This window comes from Punctularia strigosozonata, assembly GCF_000264995.1.
Source record: "Punctularia strigosozonata HHB-11173 SS5 unplaced genomic scaffold PUNSTscaffold_15, whole genome shotgun sequence".
Taxonomy (NCBI): Eukaryota; Fungi; Basidiomycota; class Agaricomycetes; order Corticiales; family Punctulariaceae; genus Punctularia; species Punctularia strigosozonata.
Window position 1 is genome coordinate 250,987 of NW_006767447.1, and position 14,893 is coordinate 265,879.

Here is a 14,893-nt window from a genome sequence, read left to right on the forward strand (position 1 = left end):
TCTGTTGCAGTAGTATATGGCTGACAAGCAAACGAGATTATTCGACCTGCTGACCGGAGCAGGGGCAAAAACAAGCTTAGGCCGTGACTCCCGTGACCGAAGTGAATCGCGCAACGGATCTGGACGCACGCCATGTCACGGTGCGTGACAACCTTCGCGTGGTAGGGTTTCTCCTCTTTCTGACCACGTTCACCACCAAGGGACTTCGTCGGGAACAAGCTGGCTGAACCCAAAGAACCTTGTGATAACTTGTGGTGCGGTCATATGAACCCTCGGCCTCTTCTTTGGAAGTGTCTTGCCTGTGCTAGCATCCTACCACCCGCTTATGCTCTCACTTCGAAGCTTGAAGTGCACTTTATCGGATCATTTCCACCCCTACGGGCGAGGTAATGCGTTACTCAGAGACTGCGGGTCGCGATCAACGTTGTGCAAACCTACGATGAAACGAACTGAACGGTCTACGTTTCGTCTCAACACAAGGCCGCCGGGCGGGAGCGGAACCAGATAACCGCCATCTACCTGCGTCGGCTCGCGGCGGACAGGTATCACGTATATTCCCGCGTCTCGCTACTGAATTCAGTCAGGCCCCTTCATGCGCTCCTGTCGGTAGCATGTATATCGCCGCGCCCCCATCACGGGTTTTGGCAGTCCCGAGAGCCGCAACCCGCGCATTGTTGATCGGAGCGCCTGCTTCACTCCTCAGACGCCCCCGCCCGTGGTATTTTGAGCGTTATGACGTCCTGCGCAGTGCGCTCGCTCCTCAACGGCGCATGGATCATGTCCGCGATAATGACGTTCCCCGTCGCCCATCCGGTTGAAAAGCGCGGCGTAAGCGGTCCAGTATGCGACAGATTCCCGCATGATGCGACCCTCGGCATTCTTCACGCTCGTTGCTTGCGCAGCTGCATGCGCCGCTAGCGTTTCCGCGCAAGACAGCCAAAGCCAATCCACGTAAGACCCTGTCGCTAGTCTCGAGGCCTATGAATACCTTAATGAAATCCGCACAGGACGAGCGTCCCGAGCCCCTCCACGAGCGCATTCGAATCTCACAGCTTAACGTCCGCTACGAACTCGAACACGCTCATCCATTCATCTATCCGGTAAGGGCTTCCCCCTTCTCCTTTCGTCTTATTCGTCCCACTGACCCCCCGTGTCTATTTTCCCGACATTTACCAGCTCGAAGTTCAGCTCCTCCACCGCTGCGGCAGCTGCTTCGAGCGCATCGGCATCCTCGGTGTCCGCCGCAAGCGGGCCGTCAACGACCTCTCCCTCCTCCTCCTCCTCGCCTACTTCAACCTCGGACGCCGTTTCGAACGTGCCCTTCGGTCTCGTACCTCTGCTGGTGGTGACGATCCCATCGTTGATGATGTTACTGTGAGATCAGTGTGACATTATTTAGTCGCAAGGAGGGCTTCTCTTCCTGTAGTACCCGTAGAGCTGCTGCGGATGGCTTCTCCGATATTCACGAGGGCTGAAGCCTGATGCAATCCTAATATTATTTGAATAGCCAAAAAAAAACCTCGGATAAATCGTCGATCGGTCGTGGGGCGTTACTTGAGCGAAGTGTGGGGAAGGTGGTACTGTAAAAAGGCTGTTCCGGGATAAGATTCGTTGGCCTGCGGTCCTGCGGCATGATTCGTGATAATACGCCGGCCGAGCTTCCCTTGTCGTGGCCTCATCTACCTTCTCAGTCACCATGCATCATAAACAGGCACCCATGGCCAGGTAATGGTACCGGTAGGGACTCGAGAGCTGCTACTGGGTTGCGTCACCGTGACGGTGCCGCGAAAGACTCATACATTAACGTCCTGTCCCTTTGCCTTCATGCAAGCAAAACCACCATAGCCGCCCCAACCACGGCGGCGACTTCGATATGCATCCCGGACTCCAAGTTCTTCTCAGCAAAGCTTGACGTCTGACTCGGCGCCGCCGCATCGCTCGTGCTCGCCGAACTGCCCGTAACCATATATGGTCAACCACCCATCCATCACGGTCCGCCCAACGGCGTTCAAGTACTCACCCAGAACTAGCAGTAGCCGGAGCGGTGGAACTGGATGCAACGCCGCTCGTGGCGCTGGCCGGCCGGCCGGACCCCGACCTCGAGATCGCGGAGGACGCAGCGCTTCCGGCGCTCGAAAACTCGCTGCTGAGGCTCGACGCGACGCTCGACGATATCGACGAGAAGGACGAGGATGTCGAGGTCGGGATGAGCGTCGACCCGGGCGGGAGCACGCTTCCCGAGGGCGCAATGCTCGAGATGTCCGTGCCCGACGCCGTGAGCGTCGACTGCGTGGTTCTGGGAACACCCCCCACGTCGTGCTTTAGCACTTTGCATCTCCGCTCATCGTGACCCAGCGCCGCGGCGGGCTCTGCACTTACACCGAACTCTGTGCCATCGCTCCTGCTGCCAATGCGACGACTACGGACAGCTGTTTCTGTAGCTGCATGATTAGCGCTGGTGTTGGTTCATGGAAGAGAGCCGTGCGGAGTGCTTGGCTTGCAACGTATTACTTTAAATCTGCATCTCAAGATGGTCACCGGGTCGGTCATGCGACACGATTGCCACCGCCGTCGCCACGCGTTCGAGAACGCTTGTAGCAATCTAAGTTATAGGGCGACACATACGTAGCTCCACATGCAGAACCTTTCTCGCCTTCTTCAACACTGATCAGCGCCCAACATGTTGCTTCGAGGCTGCAAGAGTACCACAATTCCCTTGTTTGGCGTTCCATCAACGATTCAACATGCAGGGCTGAGCGCTCAGCATACGACGCTCAGCCTCGCGCCTCAACATGATCAGAATTATAGTCATACAACGCATTGCATTCGCATGTACCAAGCTCATTTCGAGGAATCGTATGACGATGTATGCTCGTAAAAGCGCCCAATTTTCTAACAAACTAGTCCATGGAGCGCATGCTCTCTGCTCACATGCTCAAACCAGGACGATCGCGGCCACGCCGACGGCAGCAGCCAACCCGTACCGAGCGACCTCGACCGCATCAGCAGGACTCGAAGTCTGGGTGGCCGAAGCGCTGGCGGTACCACTGCCAGATCTAAAACGCGACCCATCAGCCTCATGAAGTCGTCTCGCCCAAGGCGCAGGGATCCGGCGCGAGGCTCACCCAGTTATGGACGATGCCGCGGACGAGCCCGACCGGCTGAGCGACGAGACCGAGCTGCTCTCGGCGGAGGCCACCGACGCGGCGAAACTGCTCGCGCTGGACGCGAAACTGCTCGCGCTGGCCGCGACGCTGCTCCCGGCGGACCGCGCGCTCGACGCGGGTGCGGTAGCGCTCGACGCGAGGGACGACAGCGCCCCCGTGCCCGCCGACTCGAGCGAAGACAACAGGGTGCCGGTGGGCAGGTCGGACGAAAGGACGCTGGACAGGAACGAGGTTCTAAGGCGCGAGTCGTCAATACTGGCATAGCAAGCGAAGATCGTGGAGGTGTACCACTCACACTTGGGCGGCAGCGCCGGAGGCGAGGAGGGCGACGAGCGCGAGCTGCTTGATGAATTGCATGTTCGTAAGAATATTAAATTCGGGAGGTAAAAGTGGGTGGTAACGTTGGTATAGCCAGGTTGCGACGAAAACCTACGCCTTATATATGCTTTCAACCGCTGCTTTACTACCGCCGCCCCATAATTGAAAGTCCATTTGGGGTGCACTGTCAGAGACGGGAAGCTGGCGGAGCATCATGATGAAGTCATCCGGAGGCATGTACCGCCGCAAACAGCCACGGTACTTCCAAGGCCACTTCGCAAAGCTGTGGTCATAGGTTCCAGTCCATACGTATATTGCGACTGCGCAGTCGCGGATTGCACGCCTTGCGCCGGACCAGCACTGGCTTGCGAAGTGGAATTCCCGTTGGAGTAGGCGACGGACGAACCGGAATATCTCTATGCGCGAATATCACATCGTTCATGACCTCTTTCTGAATGGGCTACTTACCTTACCTCCCAAGGTGGACTCGCTTCTCGGTCACAAAAGTAGGAAGCCGGACGCGGAAAGCTCGTCTCGTATTATGTGCAAAATCAACATTACATCCGGAGCGCCTATGCAGGCTACACGGTACTTTCTGGGGTGTTGAGATGGAAAGATGTCGTATATTAGGGAAGCTTTGGCCAAACCGCTCGAAAAACCGAAAAGGGACAGGAACGCGAGAGGGTATATCCGCTCACAACACACGCGAGAGTGCCTCTGAGGATGAGGAAAACAGAGATAGGAGGGGAGAGGATAAGGTCCGTACGCGAGACGCGCTAGTTTGTTGATTGCGCTCTTTAAGCGAGCATGGCAGCAACGGCAGCGCCGAGGACGGCGGCGGCACCGAATTGCGCAACGTTGGTCGGGGCGGCTGCCGAGCTGCTGGTGGTGGGCGCAGCGGCGCTGGAGGACGTGCCGGCAGCAGCCGAAGAACCGGGGGTGGAAGCCTTCGAGGTGCTGTTACACGTCGTCTCAGAACAAGTTTGCACAATATAAAAGAGCGAAAGACGTACGCGGCGCTTGAGGGGGCAGTCGAAGTCGAGTGCGCCGAGGTCGCGGCGGCGGTGGTGGTCACTGCCGAAGAAGTTGCGGCGGGTGTCGATACGGTGGTCGAAACCGCAGAGGACGTACCGGCTGCCGAGCCAGAGGTGGACGAGCCAGAGGCAGCAGTCGACGAACCGGCAACGCTGGACGAGAGCGAGTTTTTGCCAATGCACGAGCTATCGGCTGCGAGACGTCATAGAAACGAGCGTGAGAAGATGGAGCTGCGGAGGCATTGACACGGGCGTGCTTACAAGAGCCCTGAACGGTGAACTGACCGGACTGCGCGAGGGCACCGGTCGAGTCGCGGAGGGTCAGGCCGAGGGAAGTGCCTGCGTACGGGCGTCAGGAGAGGCACGAAAGAGGACATAAGACGGATGCTCACCGGCCGCGATATCGACTGTCCAGGTGAGCGAGGTACCGGTCTGTTCACCGAGATCCTCAAGAGCGGCGGCGCTGGGCTGTCCGCCGGGGAGGACGCTCAGGAAGTAGGGGGGAGCTCCACCCTGCCAGCTGAGGAGGACGGGCTGGCACTGCACCGCCGACGTCGGGGTGTTGATCATGAACGTCTGGGCGAGGGCACCAGACGCGAGAACCGCGAGAGTCAAAAACGAGGAGAACATCGTCGGAGAAGGGGGGAGCGCGGGGAGCGAGTGCGAGGGGGGATCAGCAAGCAAAGGCTTGAAAATTGAACCCGAACCTTGTGCGCTTTATATGCCGGCTCGGCGGAGCCCGGCCGCCCTGTCAGAAGTCGCGCGGTCGTTCGATGTTTCTGATGCCGACTCGTTCTCGATTGGCTTCATCACTGTCGCTAACAATGAGCACACGCGTACATTCACATTCATCCTTGAAGCCAACTGCGCCGACGCTGTCCGCAACGACCGAGGCACTGTGTCTCCCGTCGCCGAGGACGGTGTTCCAACAATATCGACTTCCCGCGCGCACCCCGCAGGCCATGTGCTGACCGGGCCTAGTGCGTCATTGATCGGGCTGACTTGCGTAACGCGTTATACAACACGGTCCCCGAGATAATATCCACATCGAACAGCCCAGAAGAATACAGAATGCATATACACGCACTAGGCCTCAAGCTCGCTATAGCACACTCACCGTCGTCAGCAGCCCAAAGTGGTCGCTCACGTAGTCTGTCGGCCCAGGCCCCCAACGCACGCCCTCGCCGATCCGCGTCGGCTCGTCCACGTTGAATCCCACGTTCTTCGTGAAGAATATCCTGAGCGGGAACGTTGCATCAGCTCTTCCTGTTAGCACGCCAAGCGATGTCGCTCGACTTGAACGTACCTATCTAACCGCCCAGGCGGAAACCGGCCCCTACATTGTATATCATCAGCAAGAGAACGCGTTTCAGGTGAGGTATGTATAAATACTCGCCGTGGCTGATAGCCCCAGGTGTGCCCCGACTTATCACCCCGCTTCCCGTTCCAGGCGTCCTGCAGGCCCGCGTCCTCGGCCAACGACTCGTCCTCCCGTCGAATGACGTTCATGTCGCCGCACACGATCCCGCCGGCCAAGTTCCCTTCCTGAAGCGCGCGCGATATCAAGCTCATCTGGATAGGACGCATTTCGAAGCCCTCCGGCAACGACTGCGCACCGCGGGTCAGGGTGGCGGTCTCTTGGCACAATGTCCGAAGGGAAAGCTCACTTCAAGATGCGTGTTCGCGATGCGCATGGTCGACCGTCGCCACCCCTCGCTCGTCGGAACGCTCATCAGCACGTCGACGAACAGCGCCGTCCTCCCCATCCTCGTCTCCTGGAACTCCAAGCTGTATGCCCTCTGCACCGGTATCGTCCTCGCCACGAGCGTCACCTGCCCGTAATAGATCGGGAACATGTTCGGTCCCTCCGGCACGAGCACGAAATGGTTCCGGATCCAGTCGTCCTCCATGATCACCGAGAACGCGCCTTCGTGCACCTCCTGCAGCAAGATGCAGCACGGCTCCGGCGCCCCGCCGTCCGCGCACTTGAAGACGCCGTTACGGAGGTGAGCGAGCGCGGCCGCGAGGCGGGGCTTCGTCCCCTGCTGCATGAAGTCGATATTCCAGGTGACGACCTTGATCCAGGACGGGAACGGCTCCTGGAATTTATCCTTGCGCGAAGTCGAGATCCACTTTTTCTTGCTGCTTGACCATCGGCATCCCCGTATTTCCAGCAGCACGTCTGCGGGCCTTCCTGTTGTACTCATAACGCTGACGTGTTGGTACTGTCGATAGGAAAGATGTAAGGTAGCGATGTATATGAGACCGATTTGATGTCGCAGCCGTCGAGTGAGGGCAGAGTATCTGAGCGTCAAGTGGCGCGGAGGGGGGTCTCGATTATGTCGGGTGCTTAAGTACGCCCCCCTCGTGTATGTGCAGGATTAGAAACTCTGATCAATCGGTACCTCCGCACCATGAGCCGGAGAGAATCAATACACGAGGCAGCCAATGGGGTGACCGCATTACACCATCCCCGTGTCTTGTTATCGTATGAGAGGCCCACGTACATACATCAGCGAGACATCTCAAGACAATCTTCGTCAAAAGGCGTTTGAGTTGCGTTCCCGATCTGCCATAATTGCGCTTCCTTTATCTTTATCTTAAGATCTCTCATCCGCGCTCGTCGGAACTGTCCCAAATCTAGCACAGCATGAGGTCTCTTGGGTTTTTGAACGCCGCTCGATATCCTGGTGGATCCGTGTTTGCGCATCGACCGTCCACGCAGCAGATGATCCAGATAGAATAGCTCTAACGCGCGATCGATAACATGAAGGAGTAACTCAAGCTAGGAGGACACGCTCAAACCATGCCTACAGCTCCTCGTGCACCTTCTCATCAAAGGCCTCCTTCGCCTCCTCGGCCTTCTGCGCAGCGAACGCGGCAAGGACGTTGGCCTTGATTTTGATCTCATCGAGCTTCTTCGGCGCGAGCGTCTTCTTCTGCAAGATCGACGACAGCCTAGACCAGCGATGCAAATCGCGATCAGTAACCCGGGCTCCACGAAACGCACGAAGCGCGGCTCACCGCTTGGACTCCTTCTGGACGTAGTCCTCCGTGCCGTTCACGACCTTCTCCATCACGCGCAGGTAGTGCTTGCTCGTCTCGCCGCCCGCCTTCGCGAGCGCGAGTGCTTCCTGGTAGATGCTACTCCGCGCGTCCGCGGCCGCGACGAAGAACTTGCTCGCGAGCGCGTCGAACTCGGGCAGGCGGCCGGCCTCCTCGTTGAGTCCACCGCCGACGGCACGCTTCTTGCCGCACTTCTCGTTCAGGAAGTCCACAAAGTCGGCTTCGGTGCGCCCGCCCTCGTACTCCTCGGGTTCCTTGTTGTCCTTCGAGAAGAACTTGAGAGTCGGGAAGGAGCCGATCTTGTATTTCTGGGCTAGGGGCTTGTTGGGCGCGGCGTCGGCGTCGACGTTGGCGACAACACACTGAACATAGCTGTAAGCCATCTGTGCCACGCTTGAGTGGTAGAATCAAACTCACGTCCTCATCAGCAAGGAAGTCAATGGCTGCCTTCTCAAACTCTGGCTTCATGCGCTTGCAGTGGCCGCACCAAGGCGCAGTGAACGCGACGAGTACGTTCTTGGTGGGGTCCTGCACACAAACGTAGGTCAACAGGCATTCTATGTGGTTTGGGCCTCCTTCCGCACCATAACCAGATTATCGAAGGTGTGGGTGTCGAGAACAGTGTAAGCGGGAGGCGGGGGAGGCTTGATGTTGGACTTCACGCCCGACTTCGCCGTTACACTTGACACCAAGATTCAGCTTGCTGAGGAAACAAGGGCGGAGTCGCGATACTCACTGTGCGACAAGGTTTTCCAAGTCACGTCCGCCTTCGTACTTCTCTGGCTCCCCGCCGTCCGCATTAAACCACTTCAGTGCTGCAGGGCCCTATGAGCCGCAGCATAGTGATAGGAAGGGAGTGATGCTCACTTGGGTAGCCCGTCACACCGTACTTCTGACCAAGAGGCTTGCCCTCGCCGTCGGCATCAACCTTCGCGATGATCACTTTGTCCTTCGCATGTGCGTATGCATCCGCGAGCTGTTCGTATACGGGCGCGAGGTTCTTGCAGTGGCCACACCAGGGTGCAAAGCTAAGGCATTGCTAATGCATGAGTGTGTATGTCAATAAGTTGTCGACCTCCCGAAGACGCACAATTCGACGAGCGCGGGCTTGCCCTTGCCAATGTATTCGTCAAAGTTGTCCGGGGTGAGCTCGATGACGTTGGAAGCGAGTACACCGCTCAGCAGCGCCGCACCGAACGCAAAGAAAGAGAGTCTCATGGCGGAAACTAGTGAAGGAGCTCAGTGCACCTCCGGTCCTCCGGATTTATAAACACTGCGGTGAGCAGTGGCGACGTGGAAGGGGCACAGCGTGTGGAGAAGTCGTGGGAACGCGTTCTATGTCTCTTCCCCTCGTTCCCCTCGGCCTCGGCATCGCTCGCACCGGCGTTCGCACAACTCGAATCTCAGTATGAGCAAGCTGGATGGGTTTACTTAGTCTCTGGCTGCGCGGTATAACCTGCAAGGGCCGCTGGATGGGTTTGTTCGACGATGTTTGGCGTCGTTAAAAGCGCGCTTCGAATTCGGTTCGTCGTAGAGGATGGCCCCCATTGGCGTGCTATACGCACTGGCATAGTACCCTCTCATCCACCTGGTGCGCTATCGTGTCATTGCATAAGATCGCTACGTATTCATTCAATATGGAACCATCGCAGCTCCAAGCCGTCGCAGCGTATAGCGGCATTGAGGTGACGGTGCCCGAGTTCGAGTACGAGAGGGACAAACACGCCCTACGTCTCGAGGTACAGCGCTGCCCTCGTGTTCGCACGTTGGTTACCTCCTTTCATCCATTTTCCGTCACCAGCCCTGGTTCCTAGCGAATTTTCCCTTAGGCAAAATCCGGGTGTTCGAGGCTGCCGATGGCTTCACTCTCTACGAGGTCATTGCCGTTGCGCGTTCCAGTGAGCAGATCCTACCTCGTCTTTGCCTGCTCTATCTATAGATGCACCTCCTAGCGCATACCTACCTAGTGGCGAACGCATAACCCTTGCCGTCTCGTTAGCCCCATCAGCTTCGCTGTCCAGGTCCGTACCTTTCTGTTTTGACATCGAGAGACGATGCCAACGTGTTTATGTGGTGCTTCCATAGATTATCCTCGACTCTCTGACCCGCGCCAAGTACTCGGACCTCATCCGCCACTTCGAGAGCATCGTCCGCCAGCCCCAGTTCGCGCCCATCTTCGGCGAGCCCAATTTCACAGACAGGCCTTTGGCATACACTCCTCCCCAAGCCGTATAGGCGGGCACGCGAACCAGGTTGTCCCAAAGCTACAGTGCTTGTCAGATCGAATTCGTGTTGTATGGTATGTGCTTCGCGTGTCGAATTCTCTACACCCGATGAATGAATCGATTGGATCGTTCAGTCGTGTGCTACTCGCCCTCGCGCGATACGATGATGCTGAGGAACCCTAGCTGGCTTGCCTGCGACTTGACTGAGGGTTGTGTATTGCTCTAGAAACTTACATGTACGATCACATAAATTCTTGAGAGCCGGTAAACCTGATTTGGGGTTAGGGGTATCACCGACGTTGCTCAAATTATCGCAGTTGACTCAAAGATCTCATTGTGCTGACTGATTATCGTCTTTACTCAGCACCTTCTCCTTGTATATATTCTGGTTCCGGTAGGCGGGGGTTTGCAAGACGAACTGAACTCTCTGGAGCTATGTCTGCCCCGAACGATCACGAAGAACAGTACGACGGTGATGGTGAAGAAGCCTACATCGAAGGAGAGGAGATTCTGGCCGTGTACGACCTCCCCGAGGATGGCGACCACCCGATGGATGAGGACGAAGATGAGGCTGCAGACCAGCTCGGGGATCTCCCGGGATCAACATCTGGTGCTTTTGACGAGGCCAACTACGAGAACAACTCCATCCAGCAATTCACGGAGCATGGGGCCTCCGTTTTCTGCGCTTCGGTACATCCAACCCAACCTCTCGCAGTGTCTGGCGGAGAAGACGAAGTTGGCTACATATGGGATATCACGACGGGTCAGGCGGTGGTTAAATTGACTGGTCACAGCGACAGCATTGTGGCCGTGGAGTGGAGTCACGATGGCGAGATGATTGCTACGGGCGGGATGGACGGCAAGACGCGGATATGGCGGAGAGTAGGAGCCACCAAGGGTAAAGCTGCGGAGGACTGGAGTACGTGGGAGTTCCTAACCGAGCTGTATGGGCCCAATGAAGTTACGGTATGGCGAGAATATTTTTGCTCGCGCTGCCGCTGATCGAAGGTGCAGTGGCTCAAATGGCATCCCAAGGGACATGTTCTTCTCGCGGGATCGCAAGACCAGTTGGTTTGGATGTGGCAATGTGCGTCCTTAGTTCCCGCTGCCTGCAACCTTCGCTGAGGTTGCCCCAGTACCTTCCGGCCGTGTCATGCAGGTTTTTGGAGGTCATGCTGCCCCGGTATGTTGCGGCACATTCACACCAGACGGTAAACGCATCGTGACCGCCGACGAAGACGGGACCTTCATCATTTTTGACCCTCATAAAGAGTCACCGCTGTTCAAGCTCTCTCCGACCGATGCGCGGTTCGACCTTGACGGGATCACAGCCCTCGCGGTCAACCCCTCGAGCACGCTTGCGGTTGTAGGCGGTGCCGCTGGTGATGTGCGCATCATCAGTTTGAGCAAGGGCGAGATCGTCGGCAGCCTTCCTGGTCACAAGGCTGGCGAGAGCGTCGAGGCCATAACTTTCGTCGATATTGGGGTCGAGGGCGTCGATGTCGTCGTCACAGCTGGCACTGACTCAAAGGCGTACGTATGGGACGTCGTCACTATGCGCCTTCGGGCAACCTTGGAGCATGAAGATCCAATTACCAGGCTTATCACGCATCCGGCTCAACCGCATATCCTGGTGTCCGGCTCTGCCGATATGACCCTTCGATCCTGGGATGCACGGTCGGGCACGTTATTAGCGGAGCATAAGGGTACGCCGCTGCGTTTGCTCTTGCATGCACGTCGTTGATTCTGTGGCTTCTAGGCCATCGCGCTCCCGTCTTGGATGCCTCACTGGGAATGGAAGGCAAGGTTTTGGTCTCTGCCGGAGACGACGGCGCGTGCTTGGTCTTCACGACGCAGTGACGGTCTCAGCAGCGACTTCTTGCCATCGGTGTACATATCCACCGACATTTATCGCTTTGTTCCCCATGATGATTTGTCTACATACAATCATAATGCTTGACACAATGTAGCTCGCGAATGCGTTGCGCTGTACACGTGTCTGATACCGATTCACCGTCGGCAAGTACTGGAGGCAGCTAGATATTTAATGCAATACCCTGTAACCCAGGCTCGCCACTAGTGCGAGGCCCTGGAGCCCGGCTGTTCCGGTATTTGGACCGCACCGGTTAATACTACCTACCTAACCACCCTGGCTTCCTTGGTTAGCCGTGATATGAGCGCGACTTGGGTGCAGTCCCGCTCCCTCGGCTTATGCGTTCCTACATATTCCTTTGAACACAAGTTACGCCTCACCCCATCTGTGCAAAAGGGAACAGGAAATATGGTGTTGCCGATGTATTCCATATTTCGGTATGGTGCAGCTCTGAACACGGAATCCGCATAGGAGCGAATACAACCTCAACACCGTGAGTGATGGTTCTCCCGCGAAGTGCCGGGCTTCACTTGTCCTAGTTGCCGCTCGACCTGATTGCCGCAAGTGCTACCAGCACGTCATGTCTCATGCTTTGGGCCACTACGAATAAGTGATCAGGTGAATAGACACGAAAACGTCTAATGGATGGCATGCACGAACCCTGGTCATGCTGAAATTTTGGAGTCCCGTAGCTTTCTCCTTGTCCTTTGAAGCAATGCCATCAGGCCCCACTTTACCACGTCCAAAAACCATGGTAGAATTCTCCTGAAGTGTCATGAGTATTGATCGTCGCCAGTGCATGAAGTATGGGTGACCACACACCTCGAAGCCAAGATGCTGGTAGCGATCACGGGCTGATGGCCCGCTGGCATCCAACATGTGTATCTGGTCAGGAGCGAATGCAAACTGGTCTCGGATAAGCATGGAGAGATATCCTGTATATGGCAACATGTAGTAGGCTGGCATCATCTCGAGATTTGCAAAACGTGCCCTTTCCCTGGAAGTTCGGATCCGTCCAAGCTAGCTGGAGAAACCACGTTTGCTTGGGCGACTGTTTGATCCCCTTGGCTTTGAAGGCGTTCTTGGCCGCGTGCTCGGATGCGGGCTCATATTCGAGGGCGAGTCGCTGCACAAAAGGCATTTGGGAGAAGAACGACGTCAAGGCGATTAACTCCCGCACCTTGAATCCTTTCCATCCCCAGCCCGCGAGTGTAGGGAGCACTCCAGCGCGTATGAAGGTCGCAATCTTCCAAAGGTCTAAACGAGACCCCGGCTGTAGCCATAGCGTTCCCGCCACGATCTTCCAAGAGCCATCCTCCTTGGGCACGACAATGACTGTATTCCGATGTTTGCATAGGAAAGCGCCTTTGATGATGAAATGCAGGACACGGATCAGGTTACGTCGATCCCTTGTGGATTCCGGGTTGGCCATGGGCTAGTTGGTGCGCCGTTTGAGTAACAAGTAGCCAGCGAAGGAGGACTTATGCTCTTACAACATGAGCATCGGCGCAATAGTGGAACAGGGCGTTGTCCAAAAAGGCGCGCGTTGCAGTTTCGACTAGTTCGTCGAGCTGTTGGAGGGTAGCCAGTTGAAGTTGAGCTCCACCTGGAGCGTTGGTAGCGTCGGGCATCAAGACAACAGCGGCATGGACTGTGGCTCGTAGAGGCAGCCGTTCGCTGTGTATTTTATTGTATGGCTACGGCCCAGCTGCCGGTCGAGGGGCCCTCCGGCAGGAGGAGAAGCGAACAACGAGCATGGTACCTGAGTGGATTACTCTGGGTCCCGCAGCACCCCATAATATCTGTCACAGCTTGATCACAGCGCAAGCTCCGAGCACATCCCAACGGAAGAAACCGTGTCCGTGTATGCTCCATTACCGGTGCGTCTCAATTACATGGATGGGTATCATCAAATGCTGGTGGAAGCAAGAAGCATCAAGTATTAAATGATTACTGTTCATTGGCCTTCTTGTCCAGGCAGATGCAGAACGCGGCAAGCAATGCGAAATTGACTGCACAGAACGATCACATCGGCAATGCATCCGAGAGCAGCGCAGGATACTCACCACCCGGTGCGACCGTCAGGATGACAGCGGTTGACCCGCGTTGAAGAACTTGCCTGATACGGGCAACGGGTACGTCGTTATATGTGTTCTTGGCCTTGGCGGTCGAAAAAGCCGCCTTTGAGAACGACCTTTTCATCGCGACCGGTGGTCGGGTTGTAGCTTGGTGCCAAAACTGAATGAGGACTTGACGGTGAAGATCGTCGCGTCTGAGGCCGGGCCCTTGCCGTGGAAGGTCGTGTAGATGTGGAAGTGCGACTTAAGCAACGTGAAGAGGCGGTTGCCGGCGGCGTCAGAAATCTCTGGAATGGGATCGATTAGCGTCGGCCTAGTTCAGACAACAATGGCGGTGAGATGTACCTTTGCGACCTTGGAGAGAGAACACCTTGCCGTCTACGTGGAAGACCTTCGCGCCGGTAGCGGCGTCCGTAATGTCGAAGTCATCGCCAGTGAAGGATAGCTTCTTCTCGCGAATCTTGAGCGCGACCTCGCTCCGATGCCGGCTGTACGTGGGGAACACTCCAACGGCGTGGGGTGCGGGTGCTAACGACATGGTCATGCCTGAGAAATTGCAACCAGATATCAACCGTCAGGTAGCCTTACCCTTATGCACGCAATATCCGCCGCATCGCGTTGTGTAAAGGCAGTCAGGAGATGGAGCATGATATCAGTATCTCCAGATGGTGCAGTGGCCCATAGTCCAACCACGGGATGACAGCAACAAGTCGATGTACAGAACTGATGACATTTGCGTGCAAGCAGCAGACGGGGGCTGTACTCTACACAATCGAATATATCGCTCGTTTTTTGCGAAACTAAACTAAATATTGGCAACTTAAAACTATGTGTCTCACACGCGGGTAATTCCCATAACGCAGAGATGCATGCAGTATAAGCGCCACGAGGTTTGCGATTCTACGAAGAATAACCATGCCTTGGATAGCTGTAAAGATGACGATGTGGCAAGGGCGCGTATGGGTCGAATGCCGGTTCGTTGCCGCTGCGATAGGGTGCAAGGTCGATAGCCGTTCGCGTTCGACGGTTGCCTCGGGTGTTTCAAGACGCGATGTACTACCATCCGATTGGTGCGGGTTCTTGGTGAAACTTGCCCCGGGCGGGCGGCGTAAATGCAACTTGAACAACGCGC

General features: G+C 56.5%; 9 protein-coding genes across 9 annotated transcripts; 3 read left to right on the forward strand and 6 right to left on the reverse strand.

Moving 5' to 3' along the window:
• Positions 1-734: 734 nt before the first annotated feature.
• Positions 735-1,497, forward strand: PUNSTDRAFT_122593 (uncharacterized protein). Its single transcript, XM_007387733.1, has 3 exons — positions 735-951; positions 1,008-1,100; positions 1,177-1,497. The coding sequence occupies exons 1-3, from the start codon at positions 860-862 to the stop codon at positions 1,376-1,378; spliced, it is 387 nt and encodes a 128-aa protein (XP_007387795.1). The 5' UTR covers positions 735-859; the 3' UTR covers positions 1,379-1,497.
• A 264-nt stretch (positions 1,498-1,761) lies between these two features.
• On the reverse strand, positions 1,762-2,470 carry PUNSTDRAFT_122594 (uncharacterized protein). Its single transcript, XM_007387734.1, has 3 exons — positions 2,380-2,470; positions 2,021-2,296; positions 1,762-1,952 (listed from the first exon to the last, which is right to left on the reverse strand). The coding sequence occupies exons 1-3, from the start codon at positions 2,445-2,447 to the stop codon at positions 1,823-1,825; spliced, it is 474 nt and encodes a 157-aa protein (XP_007387796.1). The 5' UTR covers positions 2,448-2,470; the 3' UTR covers positions 1,762-1,822.
• Positions 2,471-2,935: 465 nt separating this feature from the next.
• PUNSTDRAFT_138073 (uncharacterized protein) lies at positions 2,936-3,524 on the reverse strand (the record flags this gene model as incomplete). The annotated part of the gene is made up of 3 exons (XM_007387735.1): positions 2,936-3,056; positions 3,126-3,401; positions 3,463-3,524. The coding sequence occupies 3 exons, from the start codon at positions 3,522-3,524 to the stop codon at positions 2,936-2,938; spliced, it is 459 nt and encodes a 152-aa protein (XP_007387797.1).
• Positions 3,525-4,004: 480 nt separating this feature from the next.
• Positions 4,005-5,167, reverse strand: PUNSTDRAFT_107721 (uncharacterized protein). The gene is made up of 4 exons (XM_007387736.1): positions 4,912-5,167; positions 4,781-4,858; positions 4,499-4,712; positions 4,005-4,442 (listed from the first exon to the last, which is right to left on the reverse strand). The coding sequence occupies exons 1-4, from the start codon at positions 5,147-5,149 to the stop codon at positions 4,283-4,285; spliced, it is 690 nt and encodes a 229-aa protein (XP_007387798.1). The 5' UTR covers positions 5,150-5,167; the 3' UTR covers positions 4,005-4,282.
• Positions 5,168-5,550: 383 nt separating this feature from the next.
• On the reverse strand, positions 5,551-6,600 carry PUNSTDRAFT_92315 (uncharacterized protein). The gene is made up of 4 exons (XM_007387737.1): positions 6,187-6,600; positions 5,916-6,127; positions 5,826-5,855; positions 5,551-5,757 (listed from the first exon to the last, which is right to left on the reverse strand). The coding sequence occupies exons 1-4, from the start codon at positions 6,568-6,570 to the stop codon at positions 5,622-5,624; spliced, it is 762 nt and encodes a 253-aa protein (XP_007387799.1). The 5' UTR covers positions 6,571-6,600; the 3' UTR covers positions 5,551-5,621.
• A 645-nt stretch (positions 6,601-7,245) lies between these two features.
• On the reverse strand, positions 7,246-8,889 carry PUNSTDRAFT_107727 (protein disulfide isomerase). Its single transcript, XM_007387738.1, has 7 exons — positions 8,676-8,889; positions 8,453-8,613; positions 8,322-8,400; positions 8,170-8,266; positions 8,003-8,113; positions 7,544-7,947; positions 7,246-7,477 (listed from the first exon to the last, which is right to left on the reverse strand). The coding sequence occupies exons 1-7, from the start codon at positions 8,801-8,803 to the stop codon at positions 7,330-7,332; spliced, it is 1,128 nt and encodes a 375-aa protein (XP_007387800.1). The 5' UTR covers positions 8,804-8,889; the 3' UTR covers positions 7,246-7,329.
• A 333-nt stretch (positions 8,890-9,222) lies between these two features.
• On the forward strand, positions 9,223-9,884 carry PUNSTDRAFT_146190 (uncharacterized protein; the record flags this gene model as incomplete). The annotated part of the gene is made up of 3 exons (XM_007387739.1): positions 9,223-9,324; positions 9,387-9,461; positions 9,671-9,884. The coding sequence occupies 3 exons, from the start codon at positions 9,223-9,225 to the stop codon at positions 9,818-9,820; spliced, it is 327 nt and encodes a 108-aa protein (XP_007387801.1). The 3' UTR covers positions 9,821-9,884.
• A 317-nt stretch (positions 9,885-10,201) lies between these two features.
• Positions 10,202-13,397, forward strand: PUNSTDRAFT_55230 (WD40 repeat-like protein). The gene is made up of 9 exons (XM_007387740.1): positions 10,202-10,776; positions 10,825-10,897; positions 10,947-11,516; positions 11,570-12,283; positions 12,344-12,448; positions 12,506-12,618; positions 12,674-12,809; positions 12,864-13,118; positions 13,177-13,397. Exons 1-4 carry the CDS (start codon positions 10,246-10,248, stop codon positions 11,668-11,670), a joined length of 1,275 nt encoding a protein of 424 aa, XP_007387802.1. The 5' UTR covers positions 10,202-10,245; the 3' UTR covers positions 11,671-12,283; positions 12,344-12,448; positions 12,506-12,618; positions 12,674-12,809; positions 12,864-13,118; positions 13,177-13,397.
• A 202-nt stretch (positions 13,398-13,599) lies between these two features.
• PUNSTDRAFT_122599 (uncharacterized protein) lies at positions 13,600-14,299 on the reverse strand (the record flags this gene model as incomplete). The annotated part of the gene is made up of 4 exons (XM_007387741.1): positions 13,600-13,695; positions 13,750-13,877; positions 13,934-14,048; positions 14,107-14,299. 4 exons carry the CDS (start codon positions 14,297-14,299, stop codon positions 13,634-13,636), a joined length of 498 nt encoding a protein of 165 aa, XP_007387803.1. The 3' UTR covers positions 13,600-13,633.
• Between the last annotated feature and the right edge of the window lie 594 nt (positions 14,300-14,893).